The following is a 25,705-nucleotide window of genomic DNA, read 5'->3' as shown; positions in this document are numbered from 1 at the left end:
AGATGGGTGAACGCCTTTGAAAGAACAACAAAGTGTGAGTCTTGCTCATACCTCAGGAAAATGTTCAGCACCTCCAAAAATCTCATCAAATTCGGCAGGACTTTTTCTCAGAGTCTGGCCAGCAGGCAGCGTGTTGTCATTGTAGGAAGACACAAACTTAAAGTCACTGGTTCTTGAACCTGTTGTCAAGTAGGCGTCATAGTTGTAGGTGCTGCGTAAAGTTCCTGTGCCGTCAACATCTGCGTAATTAGGAGGCAGATATGCGCCGGGGATGGCAACTGCTCCATCAAACAACAGTCTGGGCTTTCTCCTGCGACAAAACCTCACACCCAGGACGATGATGATGAATGTCAGGAAGAAGGTGGACACGGACACCAGAGCGATGATCAGGTAAGAGGTCAGCTTGGAATTCTTGTCGTCATAAGAAATGTCCTTCAGTTCCGGCACCTCGGCCAAGTTGTCCGAAATAAGTAAATACATGGAGCAGGTAGCAGAGAGAGTGGGCTGTCCGTTATCTTTCACGGCCACAATCAGGTTCTGTTTCATGCTGTCAGACTCCGAAATGTCCCGCTGGGTCTTGATCTCACCACTGTGGAGACCAATGGTGAAGAGTCCCGGGTCTGTGGACTTGACAATATGATAGGACAGCCAGGCGTTCTGTCCCGAGTCTGCGTCCACCGCGATCACTTTGGACACCACAGAGCCTCCGTGTGCAGCTTTGGGGACCAGCTCGGTCATGAAGGAGTTGCCCTCCGGGGCGGGGTACAGAATCTGAGGAGAGTTGTCGTTCGTGTCCGATATGAACACGCTGACGCTCACATTGCTGCTTAGGGGAGGAGAACCATTGTCTCGGGCCATGACATGGACTTGAAAACTCCTCAAGTGTTCGTAATCAAACGACCTGACAGCGTGGATCACCCCTGTGTCTCCGTTCACAGAAATGTAAGAGGATACCGGAGCACCGTTCACCTCAGAAGGTAACAGAGAATAAAATACTGTGCCGTTCTGTCTCCAGTCAGGGTCTTGAGCACTCACGGAGCATAGTGTGGAGCCAGCTTTGTTATTTTCACTCACATATGCGCTGTAGGACTGCTCCTCAAACACGGGTGGGTTGTCGTTGATGTCCGCAACAGACATGTGAATACTTTTCGAGGAGGACAGAGGAGGCGAGCCCTCGTCAGTGGCACTGATTGTAATGTTGTACTCAGACACAAGTTCGCGATCAAGTTGTCCAGTGGTCACTAAAGAATAATAGTTTTTAATAGAAGGAACTAATTTAAAGGGTACATTTTGTTGAATGGAGCAACGGACTTGTCCATTCTGATCTGAGTCTCTGTCCTGCACATTAACGAGGCCCACCTCTGTACCAGGTGACACATTTTCTGCCATTGAATTTGACAGTGATTTTAGTTGTATGACGGGGTAATTATCATTTGTGTCAATCACATCAATAATTAAAGAAGAATACGAAATTAATCCAAGGCCATCTACAGCACTTATTTGCATTTCATGTGATTTTACTTTTTCATAATCAACAACACCAGACACTCTCACTTCTCCAGTTTTGGGGTGTAACATAAAGACATTAATATTGTCATCAGAAGCATGGTCAAACACATATGAGATTTCGCTATTTATTCCTTCATCTGCATCACTTGCGCTCACTGTGACCACCAAAGCGTCAAGAGGAGAGTTTTCAGGCAGACTGGCTTTATAGACAGGCTGACTAAACACTGGAGCGTTATCATTCGCATCCAGCACAGTGACGTGGATGGCTACTGTGCCGGATCTCTGAGGAGAGCCGCCATCATAGGCAGTCAGCAAAAGCATGATGTCCTTTTTATCTTCTCTGTCTAATTCTTTGTCCAAGACCAATTCACAATACTTTCGTCCACCTGATTTAGTGTTTACATGTAATTTAAAATTATCATTTTGCTGCAAAGTGTAGCTTTGAACAGCATTTTCTCCAATGTCTCCATCGTGTGCTTCTCTGAGAAGAAAACGCTCTCCCTTGTCTGCCGATTCCCGAATTTCTATTTTTAGAGAGTCTTCATTAAACTGTGGAGCGTTATCATTAATGTCGACAACACGAATACTAATACGATGCAGCTGGATTGGGTTTTCCAGTACAAGCTCTTGTTTTAAGACGCACAAAGGCTTTTTACCACAAAGACCTTCTCTGTCGATCCTTTCCTGAACAAGCAAGTCACCCGTGTTTAGGTTGATGCCACAGTGCTGTGTGTTGTCATCCTCGGGATCAATGCGTGCTTTACGAGCAGATAACTGGCCCACATTTAGTCCCAAATCCTTGGCGATATTCCCGATTACAGATCCACGTTTCATCTCCTCTGTGATAGAGTAGCTCACGTCTCCTTCGATGATGCGGATGAAAAAGACAAGAAAAAAAAGACCGTACCCGAAAATCCCAAAGCCTTTGCTCTCCATTGCACAGAAAATAAAATTAAGTCTCCTTTTCAAGAGCGAAACAAAAAACAATCGCTGTAATATCCACAGCTTTCTACAGCGTCGGCATTTCACGCGTCTCAAGCAGAGCGAAACAATGAAAATCCGGGTTGTGTGTCGACATTAATGAGGGAGTTTCAACAGTTTTTGTTCATGAGCTCATACTGACACCTAGAGTGCATTTCTTGACATAACACCCCCTACAATAAAAATAGCTTTCAGTTAATTAATCAGACCACTATTATGGGACATTTTTCACGAGTGCTCATTTTTCAAACTAAACTGTTCTGTTGACACACGATGGGGATAATAAAATAAAACGTCAATTCTATTTGAAAAAAAGCGATTGACTGAAAACGACTATTTCTCATAAGAAATTCAAAGGATTGAAATAAAGCCCATTTTCTGACAAGAGAGAAGTGAGAGTAAAGTGTTCCAGAAGTCAGCAGAGAAACGTGCGAAATGCATTTCAGCACCATGGACAGAGAGTGACACAGCACTCTCCAAAGAGTCACAGGGATTGAAAACTCGACTTCAAATATAAACAAGTGCGTGTTAATTTCTGAACAAGGCAGTGAGTAAACCAGAAGCCATAAGAAATATTGCATCTTACGCTGAAGACAATTGCTCCGTTGAAGATGAATAACAGATTGAGTTTTGCTTCCTGTGAAGTGGGAGCCACTTCAACCTATCCTGTAAATTCGCGGATATGACCCATTCATCCATTTCCTGTACAATTTTCCTCTTCAAATTTATGGGTAATTGGAAACAATCTTGTCCGATTTCCTCTGAGACATGCAGGAAAACTCTAGCCTGGTCACCAGTCAAATGCATGCACATACAAACAACAATCCACTTTCATTCTGGGTTCGTAAGAAGTGTTCTTTTAACCTGGCATGTATATTTTTGGAGGAATTATAATAATATTACAACCGCGGGTTCACACCACGCCTTTCAAGGGACCCAAGGATAGCAGAACGGGCTATTTAGTGTACATTTAGAGGAACAAGGAGAACCTGAAGAACACTTACGCAAATGCAGTGAGAACATGGCAAACTCAAACCAGAGAGGTTTCAGTTGGAGATTCAAAGCCAGGTCTTCTGACAGCAGTGCAAACAGGCAAACCACACACACACACACACACACAAATCAACAAAAAAAAATGTTTTTGCATTTCCTGACTTGAAGCAGCTGTAGGTTTCTTTTCTCTGATGTGCAAATGATTTATACGCATCTGCGTGTGTTTTTGTAGTCATCTTTCCAGAACATTTAACAAAAGATCAATTACAACCAAACAGTATTGACAAACACCTCTTCAATGATCAATTCAAACAGTTTGGATGAATGCTGGATTCATTGTGAATCTTAAATTTTCATCATGACACAAAATTTATAGTTTATCTATCTAGATTTGTTGGAACCATTTGGGGAAGGCCCGTTCTCTTTGACTCTGCCCCTGTGCCGAAAGCAACATCCATCAAATTATGCTTTGGGAAGGTTGGTGTCGAAGAGCAAGAGATGACTCACCATGACCCCTCAAACAACTTTCGGACAAACGTCAACACATATTTTGAGCCACACGCTCTCTCAAGCCCAATATCAGTCACCTCTGACCTCACAAAAGCCATTATGGAGAGACCCCGATGGCACATTGATTATAATTCAAAATAGAAGCTAATGTCAAGGCCAGATTTCTAGAAACTACAATCGACTGAAGGAAAAGCAAAAGCAACCGAACCCAAGTTAAGACAATATGCATTGTTTTGCTTCAGGACCAATATTTGATTTTTTTTTTGTTTTGTTTTGTGTGTGTTAAGATTATACATGGATCACCTCATGTTATGTGGTTATAGTTATCACAGAACAAAGAAGACAACATCCATCAGTCCAAGTTCTGTACCGCTTATCCCATTCAGGGTCGCAGACAGCTGGAATCAAATCCATCTGACTTTGGGCAAAAGGCAGACTGCAGATTTGATTTGATGTTCAAACACGTTTGCAAAATTTGGAACATATATAGATGTACCACAGGGTATTGACCTGCCCATGTAAATACCCGTGGTGGCATGAAGGGAAATAATGCCAAACCAAAATCACACACTGCAGATAAAATAAAACCAGAAATATTATTTATAACAACTGTTTACTTTTTTGAATTTTTGAAAATATTGGGATAATGTAGGCTACAAGTCATAACCTCATGGCATTATAAGAAAACACTATTTTTGTCAACATTTAGCCTATAGTGCGTTCAAACGTACTTGCAAATACGTTCAACTGTAATTGTCAGTAAAAAATGTTGACTGCACGTTGGTTAGTTTCACTCTTCCTAAACAGCCAAAAAACATTTACACATATTGCCAATGAGTGGGAATCGATCACAGTGGCTGCAGGACAGTCAGTCGTGCGCACCACTACACGATCAACAACGCGGTGGAAACCATCTGGGTAAAACCAACAACCCCAAGAATGAGCTTTTCAAATACTGACAAAAGAAGTTGATTGAAAGGACTTCTGAGGAAAAATGACAAGATATGTGCTGAGACTTTTGCAAGATAAAAGGTCATTCTCCTGAAGCATACAAGTCATGATTACTAATGGCTAAAGAATTAGAATGGGGAAGCATATTTGTGCTTGGAAATTATTTCAATCTACAAGTTATGACAACTGAACAAAAAACAAAACTTTTGGTCAAGAAAAACAACGACGCATGAATGATAGTGCCTACCTCTAAAGGGTCAAAAGAATCAGGAAGCTCATCAATAAAGTCACTTGGACTTTTCCTCAGAGTCTGGTCAGCAGGCAGCGTGTTGTCATTGTAAGAAGACACAAACTTAAAGTCACTGGTTCTGGAACCTGTTGTCAAGTAGGCGTCATAGTTGTAGGTGCTGCGTAAAGTTCCTGTGCCGTCAACATCTGCGTAATTAGGAGGCAGATACGCGCCAGGGATGGCAACTGCTCCATCAAACAACAGTCTGGGCTTTCTCCTGCGACAAAACCTCACACCCAGGACGATGATGATGAAGGTCAGGAAGAAGGTGGACACGGACACCAGCGCAATGATCAGGTAAGAGGTCAGCTTGGAATTCTTGTCATCATAAGAAATGTCCTTCAGTTCTGGCACCTCGGCCAAGTTATCCGAAATCAGTAAATACATGGAGCAGGTGGCAGAGAGAGGGGGCTGTCCGTTATCTTTCACGGCCACAATCAGGTTCTGTTTCATGCTGTCAGACTCTGAAATGTCCCGCTGGGTCCTGATCTCGCCACTGTGGAGACCAATGGTGAAGAGTCCCGGGTCTGTGGACTTGACAATATGATAGGACAGCCAGGCGTTCTGTCCCGAGTCGGCGTCCACCGCAATCACTTTGGATACCACAGAGCCTCCGTGTGCAGCTTTGGGGACCAGCTCGGTCATGAAGGAGTTGCCCTCCGGGGCGGGGTACAGTATCTGAGGAGAGTTGTCGTTGACGTCCGATATGAACACGCTGACGCTCACGTTGCTGCTCAGCGGAGGAGAACCGTTGTCTCGGGCCATGACGTGGACTTGAAAACTCCTCAAGTGTTCGTAATCAAACGACCTGACAGCATGGATCACCCCCGTGTCTCCATTAACAGAAACGTAAGAGGACACCGGGGCACCGTTCACTTCAGCAGGTAAAAGAGAATAAATCACAGTGCCGTTCTGTCTCCAGTCAGGGTCTCGAGCACAAACAGAGCATAAAGTGGAGCCAGCTTTGTTATTTTCACTCACATATGCGCTGTAGGACTGCTCCTCAAACACGGGTGGGTTGTCATTTATGTCTGCTACAGACAAGTGAACACTTTTCGAGGATGACAAAGGAGGAGAGCCCTCATCAGTGGCACTGATTGTAATGTTGTAATCAGAAACAAGTTCACGGTCAAGTTGTTCCGTCGTCACCAGAGAATAATAGTTTTTAATAGAAGGAACTAATTTAAAGGGTACATTTTGTTGAATGGAGCAACGGACTTGTCCATTCTGCTCTGAGTCTCTGTCCTGCACATTAACGAGGCCCACCTCTGTACCAGGTGACACATTTTCTGCCATTGAGTTTGACAATGATTTTAATTGTATGACAGGGTAATTATCGTTTGTGTCAATCACATCAATAATTAAAGAAGAATACGAAATTAATCCCAGGCCATCTGCAGCACTTAGTTGCATTTCATGTGATTTTACCTTCTCGTAATCAACAACACCAGTCACTCTCACCTCTCCGGTTTTGGGATGTAACGTAAAGACGTTGACATTGTCATCAGAAGCATGGTCAAACGCATATGAGATTTCGCTATTTATTCCTTCATCTGCATCACTTGCGCTCACTGTGACCACCAAAGTGTCAAGAGGAGAGTTTTCAGGCAGACTGGCTTTATAGACAGGCTGACTAAACACTGGAGCGTTATCATTCGCATCCAGCACAGTGACGTGGATGGCTACTGTGCCGGATCTCTGAGGCGAGCCGCCATCATAGGCGGTCAGCAAAAGCATGATGTCCTTTTTATCTTCTCTGTCTAATTCTTTGTCTAATACCAATTCACAATACTTTCGTCCACCTGATTTAGTGTTTACACGCAATTTAAATTGATCATTTTGCTGCAAAGTATAGGTTTGAACACAATTTTCTCCAATGTCTCCATCGTGTGCTTCTCTAAGAAGAAAACGAGCACCCTTAACTGCTGATTCTTGAATTTCTAATTTTAGCTGGTCTTCATTAAACTGCGGTGAATTATCATTGATATCTTGCACACGGATATTAACACGGTGCAGTTCTAGTGGGTTTTCAATGACAAGTTCCTGTTTTAAAACACACGATGCCTTTTTACCGCAAAGCCCCTCTCTGTCGATCCTTTCCTGAACAAGCAAGTCACCCGTGTTGAGGTTGATGGCGCAGTGTTGCACGTTGTCATCCTCGGAATCAATGCGTGCTTTGCGAGCAGATAACTGGCTCAAATCAAGTCCCAAATCCTTGGCAATATTCCCAATTACAGTTCCACGTTTCATCTCCTCTGGGATAGAGTAGCTCACGTCTCCATGGATGGTGTGGAGGAAAAAGAAAAGAAAAACGAGGCCGTCACCAAACGGCGCAAATATTTTCTTCTCCATTGCACCACAAATAATCATCGCAATAGTCATAAAACTACAAACTACTCTTCCAAAAAATAAACAACCAATACGATTATGATCTTTTCGGTCGTCCCTCAGCTTCCAACACCAAAGGCCCGTCCACAAGCGGCGAGACAAGCTACACAATAAAATCGAGCTTGTGTGTCGATAAACATGGGTGGGAAATTAAGAGCTTTTGTTCCTGAGTGCATACTGACATCTAGCGTACATTCCCCGTTAGTCCATCTAGTTGTAACTGCATTAGAATTTAGAATTAGAATCCTGGAAGTTCATGGGTGGCGGATCTTTGATAAAATCCCGCTGGAGAAATTTGAAATATTTCAGCACCATGGACAGAGATAAAGTAGCGTCTCCTAAAATCAAAATGAGCGGATATATCGAAGCATGTTAGCTGACAAACGTATCTAAAATCCTCTCCAAGCACACTGAAGCATGTAGATATTTTTCGTTTCGTGTGAATAACAGAAAAAAACCCCAACTCAAATCCTCAGCACTATATTCAATTAAACGGTTAGATGTTTCATGAGACATGGAGACGACCAACCGATATAATCTAGACATGTAAAAAAATATTGGCTTTTAATTTCCACTCGTTAGTTGAGAAATGTGAGCCCAAAGGATATCGTCAATAAATGTAAATATTACATGCATGGTTCGAAAGCATTACAAATCATGTCTCTCATTAAAATAAACGACATGAAAAAATATGTACAGACATCTCTATCGATTCATTAACTTAAGCAGATGTTGGGCATGGCCATGCATACATCCTTTATCTTAATTCTGCATCATAACGCAATAAGCGGTGGGTTAAATTGGACATGTTTTAGTTGCAAGGTTCTCAAGTGGGATGCAAATTAGATTTGACGAGAGAGGGTTTGACTGTATGAGAAGAACAACAATTTCAAGAAGAGGAAGAATGGCTTTAATTAAAAAGAAACTATAAATAGAAGCAAGCTTCTCTTCAAATACAAATTCAAATTATGTCACACTCAATATTTCATGTGAAAGTAAATTACTTGCATGTGTATCATGTATTACCACAATAATTACTTAAAAAAAATATTAAATGATTCAACTTGAAACGTATCTACCTCAAGTGGGTCGAATGAATCATGAAGCTCATCCACGAAGTCACTCGGACTTTTCCTCAGAGTCTGGTCAGCAGGCAGCGTGTTGTCATTGTAGGAAGACACAAACTTAAAGTCACTGGTTCTGGAGCCTGTTGTCAAGTAGGCGTCATAGTTGTAGGTGCTGCGTAAAGTTCCTGTGCCGTCAACATCTGCGTAATTAGGAGGCAGATACGCGCCAGGGATTGCAACTGCTCCATCAAACAACAGTCTGGGCTTTCTCCTGCGACAAAACCTGACACCCAGGACGATGATGATGAAGGTCAGGAAGAAGGTGGATACGGACACCAGAGCAATGATCAGGTAAGAGGTCAGCTTGGAATTTTTGTCGTCATAAGAAATGTCCTTCAGTTCCAGCACCTCGGCCAAGTTGTCCGAAATAAGTAAATACATGGAGCAGGTGGCAGAAAGAGGGGGCTGTCCGTTATCTTTCACGGCCACAATCAGGTTCTGTTTCATGCTGTCAGACTCCAAAATGTCCCGCTGGGTCCTGATCTCGCCACTGTGGAGACCAATGGTGAAGAGTCCTGGGTCTGTGGACTTGACAATATGATAGGACAGCCAGGCGTTCTGTCCCGAGTCGGCGTCCACCGCGATCACTTTGGACACCACAGAGCCTCCGTGTGCAGCTTTGGGGACCAGCTCGGTCATGAAGGAGTTGCCCTCCGGGGCGGGGTACAGAATCTGAGGAGAGTTGTCGTTCACGTCCGATATGAACACGCTGACGCTCACGTTGCTGCTCAGTGGAGGAGAACCGTTGTCTCGGGCCATGACGTAGATTTGAAAACTCCTCAAGTGTTCGTAGTCAAATGACCTGACAGCGTGGATCACCCCCGTGTCTCCGTTAACAGACACAAAGGAGGACACAGAGGCACCGTTCACCTCTGAAGGTAACAGAGAATAAATTACTGTGCCGTTCTGTCTCCAGTCGGGGTCTTGAGCACTAACCGAGCATAAAGTGGAGCCAGCTTTGTTATTCTCGCTCACATATGCGCTGTAGGACTGTTCCTCAAACACGGGTGGGTTGTCGTTGATGTCCGCTACAGTCAAGTGAATACTTTTCAAGGATGACAAAGGAGGAGAGCCCTCATCAGTGGCACTGATTGTAATGTTGTACTCAGACACAAGTTCGCGGTCAAGTTGTCCAGTGGTCACCAGAGAATAATAATTTTTAATAGAAGGAACTAATTTAAAAGGGACGTTTTGTTGAATGGAGCAGTGAACCCGTCCATTCTGCTCAGAGTCGCTGTCCTGCACGTTAACGATGCCCACCTCTGTTCCAGGTGACACGTTCTCTGGTATTGGACGAGACAGTGATTTCAGTTGTATAAATGGGGCGTTGTCATTGACGTCAATTATATGAATAATTACCCTTGCCTCCGAAAAGAGTCCATAACCGTCTTTTGCCTCAACAAACACTTCAGATTTGGATCCTTCTTCAAAATCAAGAGTTCCCATTATTTGCAATTCACCAGTTTTGTGATCGAGGGAAAAGAGATTTTGAGATTTGTCAGAAAGGCGGCTGAACTCGTATGTAACTTCTCCATTTATTCCTTCATCAGCATCTGCTGCACTCACGGTGAGAACTGGGGTTTTTAAGGCTGCGTCTTCCTTCACAGAGGTTGTATAAACAGTCTGGGTAAAAACTGGGGCGTTGTCATTAGCATCAAGTACGATGACATGAATGACTACAGTCCCAGATCTCTGAGGAGATCCACCATCCAGTGCCGTCAGCAATAATTTCATTTCCTGCTCCTCTTCTCTGTCCAATTCCTTATCTAAAATCAGCTCGCCGTATTTACTGCCATCGTTTGTCGTCTGAATGTGAAACACAAAATTGGCATTTTCTTGCAAATTGTAGCTTTGAACAGAATTTGTTCCTATATCCGGATCTTGTGCTGCATTAATGCGATATTTGGCTCCTTTATCAGCGGACTCTCGTATTTCCAGCTTTATAATATCCTTGGGGAAAACTGGAACATTATCATTCACATCCTGAACTTGCAAAGACAGCCGGTGCAATTCCAAAGGATTTTCCAGCAGCAGGTCGAATTTCAGAACACACGAAGGCTTCTCCCCGCAATGCTCCTCGCGGTCAATTCTTTCAGCAACCATGAAATCTCCCGTCCGGAGGTTTATTCCGCAATACTGTTTGTTGTTCTTTTCCATATCAACACGAGCTTTGCGAGCAGACAGTTTGCCCACCTCCAATCCGAGATCTTTGGCAATATTTCCAATCACAGCTCCGCGTTTCAGCTCCTCTTGAACAGAATAGCTGAGGTCTCCGTGTGCATATCCGACCAGAACAAAGAAAAAGGCAAAGCTCCAGCATCGGACGATGTGCCGTAAATGCGCCATTCTTTCACAGCAATGCTGACACAATAGCGCTGTCGTTTTATCGATGAAAAGTTTAGATACCCCACAAAAGCGGTTTTGTGGTTCTGCTCCGAGGTTATGTCGACAAAGCGCGTCGATGTTGTCAATTTCAGCAACGGATGATTAGCAAATCAGTCCAGGCTCGAAATCCTGAGTATATACTGACCCCTTGTGTACAACTGCAATGAACGCTTTGGAAGGCGCCAATAAAAATCGCGTCCCGTTGAAAATGTATTTATATTTTTTTCTAATTTAAAAACGTTGTTAGAGGGAAGCAGATCAGCCGCTTTCCCCTCTGTAAATTTGTTCCACATACTGCATGAAGTGATTCATAAACATTGTTTTCTCAGCGAGACAGGCAGACAATTCACCAAAATTAACTTTGCACAATTTTCTCAGGGATGTTTACACACTGCCATTCCTTATGGCAGTGTGTAAACATTTGATTAATGTGGAAGAATCACAGTGAGTTTAACTGTGGCACGTTGGCCCAAATTGTCACTGGGACAGGCACAGACTGGCCTAAACCACATGGTGCACCAAAGGAGCAGAGGACATGGTCAAATTGTGCTTTGATGATGTCACCATATCCGAACCTTGAAGCACAATGAAATCCAAAACCTATTTTGAGAATGACAACATAAAAAAACAAAACAAAAGTTCTCAATGAAAGGCCAAGTGTAGCAGAGCTGACATTTCAGTGATGTTATCACAGAAGTACGAATTACTGTGATCCTCTCAGGCAAGCAAACTGAAAGTAGTCTCAAATATCGCAACTCCTTGAACACAACATTGTATAAAACTCATCAGCACTCTATAAGGAACCGAAGAAGCAAAGGACACAGATTGTTCTCGGAAAAACACAACCACATCCATGTCAAAAGAGCTATCCTGACGGTTCAAACACGAGAATTTTTTTTTTCTTTTCGTGTGCGAGGACAACAACTTGTTGACGAAAGCCTCAACATCATCGGTAGGGGCAGTGTAGCAATGTGAAACAACATATGTCTGTTATCTAACATCTGTAGACTCAGAATAGCCAAATGATACTACAGTATCTCCATCCCAAACCAAGTGCCATTTATGAATTACAATTTCCCTGGATGTACGTTAAGGTGTCATTCACTCAGCCAAACAAAAGCAATGTCGGTCACGTTCAGCATATTGATTGAGAGGTGAGCTTTGGATGAGATCCCGCCCAACTACTTCCTCTTTCAATCGAGCCAACAGTGAGTGAGTGAGTGAGTGAGTGAGTGAGTGAGTGAGGTGTGCAGTGGTCACTAAAAGCAGAAACTTTTTTGGGGGTGAGTTACTGTCAGTGTTGAACTTTCATAGTCCAAACGTGAACAGTGCACAGAATTTGGACATAATGCACCCTTGAGAATTTTTTTTTTTTCAACGAGATGAGTTATGCTATGAGACAAAGTGCTGTAGTTGCTATTGCTATTATGAGGTTAAAAAGTTCTTAATGAGGAAGAAAACATTTACAAATGCCAAAGACAGGAATCATGTCTAAACTGCTGTGAAAGAATTTCTTTCCGGTTGAGTTAGTGAAGATGGAGAGGTTAATTTTTTGTGCATCTCATAATCATAGCAGGAGGCCGACAATGTCAGAGGAGAATCGGAGCATGTCAGAATTTTAATCTCTTTCGTCAAACGTGGCTTCATGCAAATGAAATGTTTCTTGCTCGGTTTTGTTTGCACTTTATATCAGTTCAACTGTGATTAACTGCATGATACTTTTGTGTAACGGCTGCTTTAGGAACAGTGACTCCTGAAATGAAAATTGTATTCATAGTTCAATGTGTTTATAAGCGCACTTTAATGTTTACAGTTTCTTTTACATTTGAATATCAAACGTTGTTGTACAACAAACTCAATAACAATTTTAACTGAATACTATAGGTTTAAGACTTTTTTTTGCCGCTGAACCCTTTCCTAATTTGTTATTTAACAGCGAATAACCTTTTCTTTCAGTCAATTCTTTTGTGGGGCAAATCTGAGTATCAATCCATGAATCCATATCATTGCAAATGGTGAGCTAATCCAAGATCCTTGGAAAAGTTGGTTGTGGCAGGATGAAGAATCACACACATCCTTCTGAATGAACTCATGCAGAAAAGGGCATTTGCTCAAAACAATTTCTATTGAAATTGTATGTGCAGTATAATTTTAATGTAATTTACTGGAAATACATTTTGCTCTTTTCCTATGTTTATGTTCAAAATGTTGAAGTCATCGTGGTTTATATAGTCAGTATTATTATTATTTTTTTAAACAAAACCTCCTCTTCTCAAATGAACATTCAGGCATACTACATGACTGTACTGTACTTTAAAAAAAAAAAAAAAAAAACTTCTAGCTCTCCAAGCAGGACCTTGATGATGTTCATCAAGGTCCTGTTTGGAGAGCTAGAAGTTTTTTTTTTAGGTGGAACTTGGTGTCCAAACTGTGAGAACTTCGGCGCTACAAGTCTCAAAGAGAGAGGCTGATTTTGTTTTTCTGACAACTTAGTTTTCCTTCCTGCTAAAATAATATATGCGATGAATGCGACGCAATTGTTAATCCGTGTCTGAGTGAATATTATTACTCAAATAACACGTTTAAGAATACGTTTTCTTCTGTTAAACATGGACCAGTTATGATTTCCAGATTGTAATCACAAATTTATACTGTTGCATTCGTTATCAAGAGAAAAATCAAATGGGAGATGACAAAGGAGAAGACCAAACTACTTAACAACATCATATGAAAGCGAAACATGCTGCAAAAATGTTATTCAAATATGTTATGCAAGTATGCACAAAAAGAGCAACCAATCCAATGGTTGACTTAAAAATCTAAAGAAACAGGGTACTGAATTTGCCATAGTTCAACTACAAGTTGATGAAATCATTCATCAAAATAGGGATGAAAATAACTTTCTTTTGACAGAATATTGGAAGAATCTAACCTCAAGTGGGTCGAATGAATCATGAAGCTCATCCACGAAGTCACTGGGACTTTTCATCAGAGTCTGGTCAGCAGGCAGCGTGTTGTCATTGTAGGACGAAACAAACTTAAAGTCACTGGTTCTTGAACCCGTTGTCAAGTAGGCGTCATAGTTGTAGGTGCTGCGTAAAGTTCCTGTGCCGTCAACATCTGCGTAATTCGGTGGCAGATATGCCCCAGGGATGGCAACTGCTCCATCAAACAACAGTCTGGGCTTTCTCCTGCGACAAAACCTCACACCAAGGACAATGATGATAAAGGTCAGGAAGAAGGTGGACACGGACACCAGAGCAATGATCAGGTAAGAGGTCAGCTTGGAATTCTTGTCGTCATAAGAAATGTCCTTCAGTTCCGGTACCTCGGCCAAGTTATCCGAAATAAGTAAATACATGGAGCAGGTGGCAGAGAGAGGGGGCTGTCCGTTATCTTTCACGGCCACAATCAGGTTCTGTTTCATGCTGTCAGACTCCGAAATGTCCCGCTGGGTCCTGATCTCTCCACTGTGTAGACCAATGGTGAAAAGTCCCGGGTCTGTGGACTTGACAATATGATAGGACAGCCAGGCGTTCTGTCCCGAGTCGGCGTCCACCGCGATCACTTTGGACACCACAGAGCCTCCGTGTGCAGCTTTGGGGACCAGCTCGGTCATGAAGGAGTTGCCCTCCGGGGTGGGGTACAGAATCTGAGGAGAGTTGTCGTTCACGTCCGATATGAACACGCTGACGCTCACTTTGCTGCTCAGTGGAGGAGAACCGTTGTCTCGGGCCATGACGTGGACTTCAAAGCTCCTCAAGTGTTCGTAATCAAACGACCTGACGGCATGGATCACCCCCGTGTCTCCGTTCACAGACACAAAGGAGGACACTGGGGCACCGTTCACCTCAGCAGGTAAAAGAGAATAAATCACGGTGCCGTTCTGTCTCCAATCGGGGTCTCGTGCACTAACAGAGCATAAAGTGGAGCCAGCTTTGTTGTTTTCACTGACATATGCGCTGTAGGATTGTTCCTCAAACACGGGTGGATTGTCATTGATGTCTGTGACAGACAAGTGAACACTTTTTGAAGAGGACAGAGGGGGAGAGCCCTCATCAATGGCACTGATGGTAATGTTATAATCAGGCACTCGTTCGCGGTCAAGTTGTTCCGTCGTCACCAGAGAATAATAATTTTTAATCGAAGGAACTAATTTAAAAGGGACGTTTTGTTGAATGGAGCAGCGGACCTGCCCATCCTCCTCTGAATCTCTGTCCTGCACATTAATGATGCCCACCTCTGTACCAGGTGACACATTCTCCGATATTAGGTTGGACAGTGACTTTATGTTGATCACAGGGGCATTGTCATTTACATCAATTATATTAATTATTACTTTTGCCTCAGAAGAAAGTCCATAACCGTCTTTGGCTTCAACCAACACGTCATGGTTTGATGCTTCTTCATAATCTATCTCACCTACCACAACAATTTCTCCAGTTTTCTGATTGAGGGAGAACATATTTTTTGCTTTCTCAGACAACCTGCTAAACTCGTATGTAACTTCTCCATTTATTCCTTCATCAGCATCTGCTGCACTCACGGTGAGAACTGGGGTCTTTAGGGCTGCGTCTTCCTTCACAGAGGTTGTATAAACAGTCTGGGTAAAAACTGGGGCGTTGTCATTAGCATCAAGTACGATGACATGAATGACTACAGTCCCAGATCTCTGAGGAGATCCACCATCCAGTGCCGTCAGCAACAATTTCATTTCCTGCTGCTCTTCTCTGTCCAATTCCTTATCTAAAATAAGCTCGCCGTATTTACTGCCGGCATTTGTTGTTTGAATGCGAAACACAAAATTGGCATTGTCCTGCATAATGTAGCTTTGAACAGAATTTGTTCCTATATCCGAATCATGCGCTGCATTGATGCGATATTTGGCTCCTTTATCAGCGGACTCACTTATTTCCAGCTTTATCATATCCTTGGGGAAAACGGGAGCATTATCATTCACATCCTGAACTTGCAAAGACAGCCGGTGCAATTCCAAAGGATTTTCCAGCAGCAGGTCGAATTTCAGAACACACGAAGGCTTCTCCCCGCAATGCTCCTCGCGGTCAATTCTTTCAGCAACCATGAAATCTCCCGTCCGGAGGTTTATTCCGCAATACTGTTTGTTGTTCTTTTCCATATCAACACGAGCTTTGCGAGCAGACAATTTGCCCACCTCCAATCCGAGATCCTTGGCAATATTTCCAATTACAGCTCCGCGTTTCAGCTCCTCTTGAATCGAATAGCTGAGGTCTCCGTGTGCATATCCGACCAGAACAAAGAAAAAGGCAAAGCTCCGGCATCGGACGATGTGCAGTAAATGCGCCATTCTCTGACACAAACACAAAAAACTGCAAAAGAATCAGAAGCTCGTTCGATCAGACTTGTATTTTTCCCTTTGTCTTCTGCTGTTCGCGCTACGAAAAAGACGAGAGTCCAGTTGTATGCGCCGAGCAACACACACCAAACATTACTGTAAGAATCTTCTGCTGGTCTATGGTGACACCACGTGTTCAGTTAAAATACTGCCATTGTAATGCACTACGCCGGATTCATATCCTCTTTTTCTACGTCAAGCATACCACGTGCGGACATATTGGCTACAGCGCTTGCCTTTTCTTATCACTGTCGAAGTAATGACATACAATTGCCTGAGAAGCATTTAAAAAATTGCACGAAGAAAGCACCAATTGAAAGTAACATTCCAAAGTCGTTTTTGTTGTCGTTTCCAAAGTGCTTGTTTTGGTTGTTTAAAGTGTCTCCGTGTTCCATAAATATGGAGAAGCCTATCAAATAATTACAGTGAAGGAAAGGTTGATGTGAAATGTTCAGGAAGGTGCTTTGGTACGGCTGCAGTTGTTGTGAAAGCGATACAAAAACCAAAATGTATTGTGTTCCATAGAGCATTTAAATAGAAGCGGAACTGGCTCTGAAAATACAACCCATAAACTCAGCACGATTCAGGACCAAGGTCAGAGGTGCGAGTGAAACAACTCTTTGTCACGACACAGAAGATGAAGCAAGAGCAGTGTGCCCAGTTTCTCCGTCAGCAAAAACAGAAGAAAGCATATGTTGAAAACAACTAAATATGCATTTTGAACAAGCGGAAAGGAGACACAAAAGGACGGCACTTGTTATTCACGTTTGTTGAACTTCAAATTGATTGTCTCGTCATGAATATACTTGGAGCATACTTTCTGTCAAAGGTCGTGGAATGGCTGGGACCAATCAAGTGAATTCAATATGCTTTCAAAAAAGGAGAGCATCCACAAAGAGAAAGATCTATCTTGACCTTCCTCGTCAATAACACCACCCCCCCCAAAAAAAGTACTATACATTGTCCACAACCACACAATAGGTACACTGAAAAAAAATGTGTCTTGAATTAACTCATTTTTATTTTCTCAAGTGGATGCACAATACAGAATCATCTGGATTGAGGTACAATTTTTTGAAGTAGATATATAATCGACTTTAAAAAAATGCATCCAGATCAGTTTATTTCTTGCAACCACTATAAAATAAAATTGAGGAAATTCAACACATCATTTTCAGTGTATTAACAATACCCCGCCCCCAAAAATGCTGTAAACAAAATCCTGATGCCTCCTACATCATAGAGGAGCAAATGAGGAAAATTAGAAAAATTGCAAGAATGTGTACCAAACCAAGGTTAAAGGTCATCCATTTTTTCCTCAGTAAATAAGGTTCACCGGACTTCCCCAAATAGGATGATCAGTATTAAAATATCAAAGTGAAAATTATTTCAAATAAGTGTGGTGAAGTTGGGGTGAAAAAAAACCCCTAAAAACATGAAAATTTGGATGATGCGGTCCTACCTCCAAGGGGTCGAATGAATCATGAAGCTCATCAACAAAGTCACTTGGACTTTTCCTCAGAGTCTGGTCAGCAGGCAGCGTATTGTCATTGTAGGAAGACACAAACTTAAAGTCACTGGTTCTGGAACCTGTTGTCAAGTAGGCGTCATAGTTGTAGGTGCTGCGTAAAGTTCCTGTGCCGTCAACATCTGCGTAATTAGGAGGCAGATAGGCGCCGGGGATGGCGACCGCTCCATCAAACAACAGTCTTGGCTTTCTCCTGCGACAAAACCTCACACCCAGGACGATGATGATGAAGGTCAGGAAGAAGGTGGACACGGACACCAGCGCGATGATCAGGTAAGAGGTCAGCTTGGAATTCTTGTCGTCATAAGAAATGTCCTTCAGTTCCGGCACCTCGGCCAAGTTGTCCGAAATAAGTAAATACATGGAGCAGGTGGCAGAGAGAGGGGGCTGTCCGTTATCTCTCACGGCCACAATCAGGTTCTGTTTCATGCTGTCAGACTCTGAAATGTCGCGCTGGGTCCTGATCTCGCCACTGTGGAGACCAATGGTGAAAAGTCCCGGGTCTGTGGACTTGACAATATGATAGGACAGCCAGGCGTTCTGTCCCGAGTCGGCGTCCACCGCGATCACTTTGGACACCACAGAGCCTCCGTGTGCAGCTTTGGGGACCAGCTCGGTCATGAAGGAGTTGTCCTCCGGGGCGGGGTACAGTATCTGAGGAGAGTTGTCGTTGACGTCCGATATGAACACGCTGACACTCGCGTTGCTGCTCAGCGGAGGAGAACCGTTGTCTCGGGCCATGACGTGGACTTGGAAACTCCTCAAGTGTTCGTAATCAAACGACCTGACAGCGTGGATCACCCCCGTGTCTCCATTAACAGAAACGTAAGAGGACACCGGGGCACCGTTCACTTCAGCAGGTAAAAGAGAATAAATCACGGTGCCGTTCTGTCTCCAGTCGGGGTCTTGAGCACTCACAAAGCATAAAGTGGAGCCAGCTTTGTTGTTTTCACTCACATATGCACTGTAGGACTGTTCCTCAAACACAGGTGGGTTGTCATTGATGTCTGCTACTGACAAGTGAACATTTTTCGAGGATGACAGAGGAGGAGAGCCCTCATCTATGGCACTGATTGTAATGTTGTAATCAGGTACGAGTTCACGGTCCAGCTGTCCAGTTGTCACCAGAGAATAATAATTTTTAATAGAAGGAACTAATTTAAACGGGACATTTTGTTGAATGGAGCAGCGAACCTGCCCGTTCTCCTCTGAATCTCTGTCCTGCACATTAACAATGCCCACCTCTTGACCAGGTGACACATTCTCCGATATTAGGTTGGACAGTGACTTTATGTTGATCACAGGGGCATTGTCATTTACATCAGTAATATGAATAATTATCTTGGCCTTAGAAGATAGTCCATAACCGTCTTTGGCTTCAACAAAAACTTCATGTTTTGATCCATCTTCATAATCTATCTCACCTCCTACAACAATTTCTCCAGTTTTCTGATTAAGGGAGAACATATTTTTTGCTTTCTCAGACAGCCTGCTAAACTCGTATGTAACTTCTCCATTTATTCCTTCATCAGCATCTGCTGCACTCACGGTGAGAACTGGGGTCTTTAGGGCTGCGTCTTCCTTCACAGAGGTTGTATAAACAGTCTGGGTAAAAACTGGGGCGTTGTCATTCGCATCAAGGACGATGACATGAATGACTACAGTCCCAGATCTCTGAGGAGATCCACCATCCAGTGCCGTCAGCAATAATTTCATTTCCTGCTGCTCTTCTCTGTCCAATTCCTTATCTAAAATCAGCTCACCATCTTTACTACCACCATTTGTCGTTTGAATGCGAAACACAAAATTGGCATTTTCTTGCAAAATGTAGCTTTGGACAGAATTTGTTCCTATATCCGAATCATGCGCTGCATTGATGCGATATTTGGCTCCTTTATCAGCGGACTCACTTATTTCCAGCTTTATCATATCCTTGGGGAAAACGGGAGCATTATCATTCACATCCTGAACTTGCAAAGACAGCCGGTGCAATTCCAAAGGATTTTCCAGCAGCAGGTCGAATTTCAGAACACACGAAGGCTTCTCCCCGCAATGCTCCTCGCGGTCAATTCTTTCAGCAACCATGAAATCTCCCGTCCGGAGGTTTATTCCGCAATATTGTTTGTTGTTTTCCACTTCAACGCGAGCTTTACGAGCAGACAATTTGCCCACCTCCAATCCGAGATCTTTGGCAATATTTCCAATGATAGATCCGCGTTTTAATTCCTCTTGAATCGAATAGCTGAGGTCTCCGTGTGCATATCCGACCAGAACAAAGAAAAAGGCAAAGCTGCGGGATCGGACGAGGTGCCGTAAATCCGCCATTCTCTGACACAAACACGAAATACTGCAAAAGAATCAGAAGCTCATTTGATCTGACTTGTCTTTTTTCCCTTTGTCTTCCGCTTTTAACGCTTCGAAGGACACTTGATTTAAAAATGTGTTGCGTGCGCACAGCACGAACGTTCTGAATTCTCTGCTGGTCTATGGTGACACCACGTGTCCTGTTTAAATACTGCCATTGTAATATGTGCATTATTGTACCGTGTTCCGATCCTCTTTAACTCGTAAATGAATTGACTTTTAGTGGGCATAATCACTTTGAATAAATGCTTGCAGTTCTTAGCACTGCCGTCACTAAACATCCCTTTTTCCAAGAATGAGATTCAATTTAATGTTAATTATTCAAAAGAGTTGACGAAGGAGGCACCAATAGATTTGTTAAATAGACGTAAAAGACAGTAAAATGAAAAATAAAATAAAATGAATGTCTCATTTTTCCTTCATCATATTGCGATTGAACTTTAAATGTTTGTACAATTAATGGATTCTTCAAGGGTAATAAACACTCACACCAAAGAAGGATTACAGTGTTTCAGCAAGGGTTAATGGTTTCATAGTCTGAACTTCTTTGGTGAATGTATTCAAATATGTTTTGACTGAGGGAGAAAGATGGAAATGGCATGCCGCTGTTGCAGTGGAGCATTTTATTCAACCGCTTACCAGCTGAAAGTAAACTCTTGGCATTTTGGTGTCAACGATTTTTTTTTTTTTGTCCTTGCAAAATAATATTGAGATTAACATTTACCAGTTATTGTTGTAATGTTTTTAAAACAGGTCTCTCTATGTTACATACTGGAGAAAAATAACAAGCAAGAAAAGAGTGAACTGACTCTATACATCACATGAATTGTCACAACATTCAGCACCGAGGTCAAATGTGTGAATTACACAACCCATCTATGGGAAAATTAAGATGGATAACATTGGCCTAGTTTCCCCATCAGAAAAAACAATCCATGTTAAAAGCGACATCTGCAATGTTAGTGGCATGACAGGGCGCAAAAGAGAAAACAATAGTGCCAGTTCGGTAGCCAATTAATATTTGCTGAAATTGCCCACCCATTCACCCATCTGTTCTTTTTTTAAATCCTACTTTCTGCTAGGGTTCATGTAAAGGATGGGACCGTCCAGCTTGGCATTTAAGTCAGCAGATGGTTCACAGAAATGTCTCGTGCCTTCATTGTTCAAAATCAAACTGAAAATATTGACCAAAACCGAAAAAAAATGTTTACCCAGACAAAGCAAACTCACTGAAACCAACAAGAGCCTGACGACTCTGAGATCACTCAAAACCTATAAGCAAGTACAGAAAACATCAGCAGAACCACGGTCAAAGGTCATCAATATCTTCCTCAATTCATGATATTGACCAGACTTCGACAAAGAGTTTTATCATGTCTACAATTTCAAAGTGAAAAAGACTACGCACAAGATTTGTGGTCAAGTTCGGGTGTAAAAAATGTGCTGGGTCTCTTGAAGTAAAGCAGCAAGTGCCTACAGAAAATGTTGACATACAGTTAAGGAAAACATTATTAGACCTCCTTGTTTTCATTCTTGTTTGTTCATTTTCATGCCTGGTACCACAATGGTGAACCATATGACGAATAGACAGAAAAGAAACCATGTAATGACGAAAAGCACTGTTTTTGCGAGTCAAGGCCACAGCTATTGGTGGAAGAACTGCAGTGTTTTTGGTCATTATCAAGAAAGTCATGGAAAATGTCTAGATATCGGAACGTACTGTACATTCAACTCTTATGAGTTATTTTGGTTCTCATCATTATATTGGTCCAAAAGAAACTTGTAGTTGTAATCGGCATTTAAAACCATCAAGAAAAAGAAAAAAAAACAATGTTGGTCTAATATTTTTTCCATGACTAAGTGCAGATGAAAAAAACAAAGATCAAATTTGGCATAGGGGGCCTACCTCCAAGGGGTCAAACGAATCGTGAAGCTCATCAACAAAGTCACTCGGACTTTTCCTCAAAGTCTGGTCAGCAGGCAGCGTGTTGTCATTGTAGGAAGACACAAACTTAAAGTCACTGGTTCTGGAGCCTGTTGTCAAGTAGGCATCATAGTTGTAGGTGCTGCGTAAAGTTCCTGTGCCGTCAACATCTGCGTAATTAGGAGGCAGATACGCGCCGGGGATGGCGACTGCTCCATCAAACAACAGTCTGGGCTTTCTCCTGCGACAAAATCTCACACCCAGGACGATGATGATGAAGGTCAGGAAGAAGGTGGACACGGACACCAGCGCGATAATCAGGTAAGAGGTCAGCTTGGAATTCTTGTCGTCATAAGAAATGTCCTTCAGTTCCGGCACCTCGGCCAAGTTGTCCGAAATAAGTAAATACATGGAGCAGGTGGCAGAGAGAGGGGGCTGTCCGTTATCTTTCACGGCCACAATCAGGTTTTGTTTCATGCTGTCAGACTCCGAAATGTCCCGCTGGGTCCTGATCTCGCCACTGTGGAGACCAATGGTGAAAAGTCCCGGGTCTGTGGACTTGACAATATGATAGGACAGCCAGGCGTTCTGTCCCGAGTCGGCGTCCACCGCAATCACTTTGGATACCACAGAGCCTCCGTGTGCAGCTTTGGGGACCAGCTCGGTCATGAAGGAGTTGCCCTGCGGGGCGGGGTACAGAATCTGAGGAGAGTTGTCGTTGACGTCCGATATGAACACGCTGACGCTCACGTTGCTGCTCAGTGGAGGAGAACCGTTGTCTCGGGCCATGACATGGACTTGGAAACTCCTCAAGTGTTCGTAATCAAACGACCTGACAGCATGGATCACCCCCGTGTCTCCGTTAACAGACACAAAGGAGGACACCGGAGCACCGTTCACTTCAGCAGGTAAAAGGGAATAAATCACGGTGCCGTTCTGTCTCCAGTCGGGGTCTCGAGCACTAACAGAGCATAAAGTGGAGCCAGCTTTGTTATTCTCGCTCACATATGCGCTGTAGGACTGTTCCTCAAACACGGGTGGGTTGTCGTTGATGTCCCCGACAGACAAGTGAACACTTTTTGAAGAGGACAGAGGAGGGGAGCCCTCGTCCGTGGCACTGATTGTAATGTTGTATTCAGGCACTCTTTCACGATCAAGTTGTTCCGTCGTCACCAGAGAATAATAGTTTTTAATGGAAGGGACTAACTTAAAGGGGACATTTTGCTGTATGGAGCAGCGGACCTGTCCGTTCTCCTCAGAGTCTCTGTCCTGCACATTAATGAGGCCCACCTCTGTTCCAGTAGGAGTATTTTCTGAAATGGGATTTTTCAAGGACTTAACAAACACCAGCGGGGCATTGTCATTCACATCTGTTATGTCGATGATTAATGTACAAGATGACGCCAAGCCTAGGCCATCCTTGGCAGTAATTTGCATTTCATAAGAGAACATCTCCTCATAATCTATGGACCCACTGACGCTTACTGCACCAGTTTCTTTGTCAAGAGCAAACACACTATTCGTTTCATCAGAGATGTGATCAAAGTCATACGTTACCTCACTATTGACGCCCTCATCAGCATCAGTTGCACTTACATTAATCACAACTGTCTCTGGAGGAGAATTTTCAGGCAGACTGGCTTTATAAATTGCTCGGCTGAACACTGGGGCATTATCATTCGCGTCCAGCACATTGACGTGTACGACTACTGTCCCTGATCTCTGAGGTGTGCCTCCGTCTTTTGCAATAAGCACAATCGTTAGCTCCTGTTCTTGCTCTCTGTCGAGCTCCTTTTCTATTACTAACTCCCCATACTTCCCTCCGGCGCTTTTTGCGACAACGTTTAATTTAAAGTGTTGATTTGTTTCAATGGCATAGCTCTGGATTGCATTCTGCCCCACATCTGCGTCGTGGGCCTCGTCTAAACGGTAGCGACTCCCTTTAAATGCAGATTCACTGATCTCCAAATGAATGGTGTCCTTTTTGAACTGAGGTGAATTATCATTAATGTCATGAACGTGAATATTGATCCGATGCAATTCTAAAGGCTCTTCCAAAACAAGCTCCTGGTTCAAAACGCAAGATGGCCTTTTGGCACAAAGCCCCTCTCGGTCAATCCTGTCTGCAACAACAACGTCTCCGGTGTTCAAATTCATGTCAAAATACCGTTTGCTGTTGCCGTCTCCATCAATGCGAGCCCGTCGAACAGACAGCTGGCCCACTTCTATTCCAATATCTTTGGCTATATTTCCAACAAAATATCCGCGCTTCATCTCCTCTGGAATAGAGTAAGCCACATCTCCGTGCGCAGTTTGCAGCGTCAAAAGAAAGAAGCCCAACAAAGCCGTCAGATCCAACAACGAGAATCCCTTGTTTTTCATTTCCCCGGACAACAAATCCCGAAAGAGCCACTCGTGACTTCAAAAAAAGGAAATAACTGGCAAAAAAGATGTAGATATGTCTTTCGCTGGGAACACACGGAAGACGATCTCATGTGCGCCTCCGCCGCATTCACCAAATTGGGATGAAATAATGAGGAAATGTCGCTGTGAGCTCACAGCTTCATTTCAGTCATTTGGTGGACAGCGCCACTTGGAGCACGTTTTGAATATTACATATAGTTCAATGCTGGGAGACAATTTCACACGCCAAACTTAAAATCTTTTTTTATTCAGTGAATAAACGACTACAAGTTCTGTCGAGTTTCCTGCATTGGCACGCAAAAAAACACTGCAGGCCAACACTGTGGTATCAAGTTTATATTGACCGTGGAAAAACGAACTTCACCACGTTTGGGAAATATATGCGTGTATTTTCTAAACATCGCAACTGCGTGCGTGGAACGTGATCGAGGCGCGTTATTTCCTGATGTAAAACTAGATGTACTGCTCAACTCGTTGCTCTCGATCATAGACGATGCAATGTAAATGGCCAAATGTAAAGCTTATATTGTTATTATGACTGAAACTGTCTTTCATTCGCCCGATATGCTCGTCTAAACACTTTGTAAATTAATCGGAATTCGCTCTCGGAATGCAACGCTAGTCAATGACAGCATCAATGGTTTAATTTAAGATGAAACGAAATTATTAATTGTCATGCGATTTAGAAAAATAATCACACACTATTGTTGTAGTTTTCTGACCAATGAATATCAGAGGGCGAAAAATGTGCTTTGCAGGTGGAAAACCGCGCAATACGGCAGTTCACACTAAACATGACTTAATGAAACATAGTCATAAAAAGCACATGTAGAAAAAAATAGCAACTTAAGATTCTATTTGAAAAGTATCCTTGATCAATTGTTCACTCAAAATGCACAAATCCCGGATGAAAAATATTCGTATTTATGTTTTTGTCTTCTCGATACAAATCAATAAC

At 42.9% G+C, this 25,705-nt stretch overlaps 1 protein-coding gene across 13 annotated transcripts in view; it reads right to left on the bottom strand.

The window, feature by feature from the left end:
• LOC147208464 (protocadherin gamma-C5-like) overlaps nucleotides 1–25,705 on the bottom strand; it is a 231,170-nt gene that overhangs the window by 174,414 nt on the left and 31,051 nt on the right. For 2 of the 13 annotated variants that reach the window (XM_086135618.1, XM_086135810.1), the window contains exon 1: nucleotides 8,701–11,109. The exons of 7 other annotated variants lie outside the window; for them this stretch is intronic. In XM_086135618.1, the coding sequence (XP_085991744.1) occupies nucleotides 8,701–11,094 (2,394 nt within the window). In that variant the 5' untranslated portion in view covers nucleotides 11,095–11,109. Of the gene's footprint in view, nucleotides 1–51; nucleotides 2,483–5,191; nucleotides 7,661–8,700; nucleotides 11,110–17,969; nucleotides 20,374–22,305; nucleotides 24,812–25,705 lie in introns of those variants that run through there. 4 more of the 13 variants (XM_086135612.1, XM_086135645.1, XM_086135532.1 and 1 more) reach the window with 4 other exon arrangements.

The sequence above is a fragment of the Hippocampus guttulatus genome, chromosome 2 (assembly GCF_054856545.1).
Source record: "Hippocampus guttulatus isolate MCC_2025c chromosome 2, RoL_Hgut_1.0, whole genome shotgun sequence".
NCBI lineage: Eukaryota > Metazoa > Chordata > Actinopteri > Syngnathiformes > Syngnathidae > Hippocampus > Hippocampus guttulatus.
The sequence above is the reverse complement of the archived record's forward strand: the minus strand, read 5'-3'. Positions and strand labels throughout refer to the sequence as shown.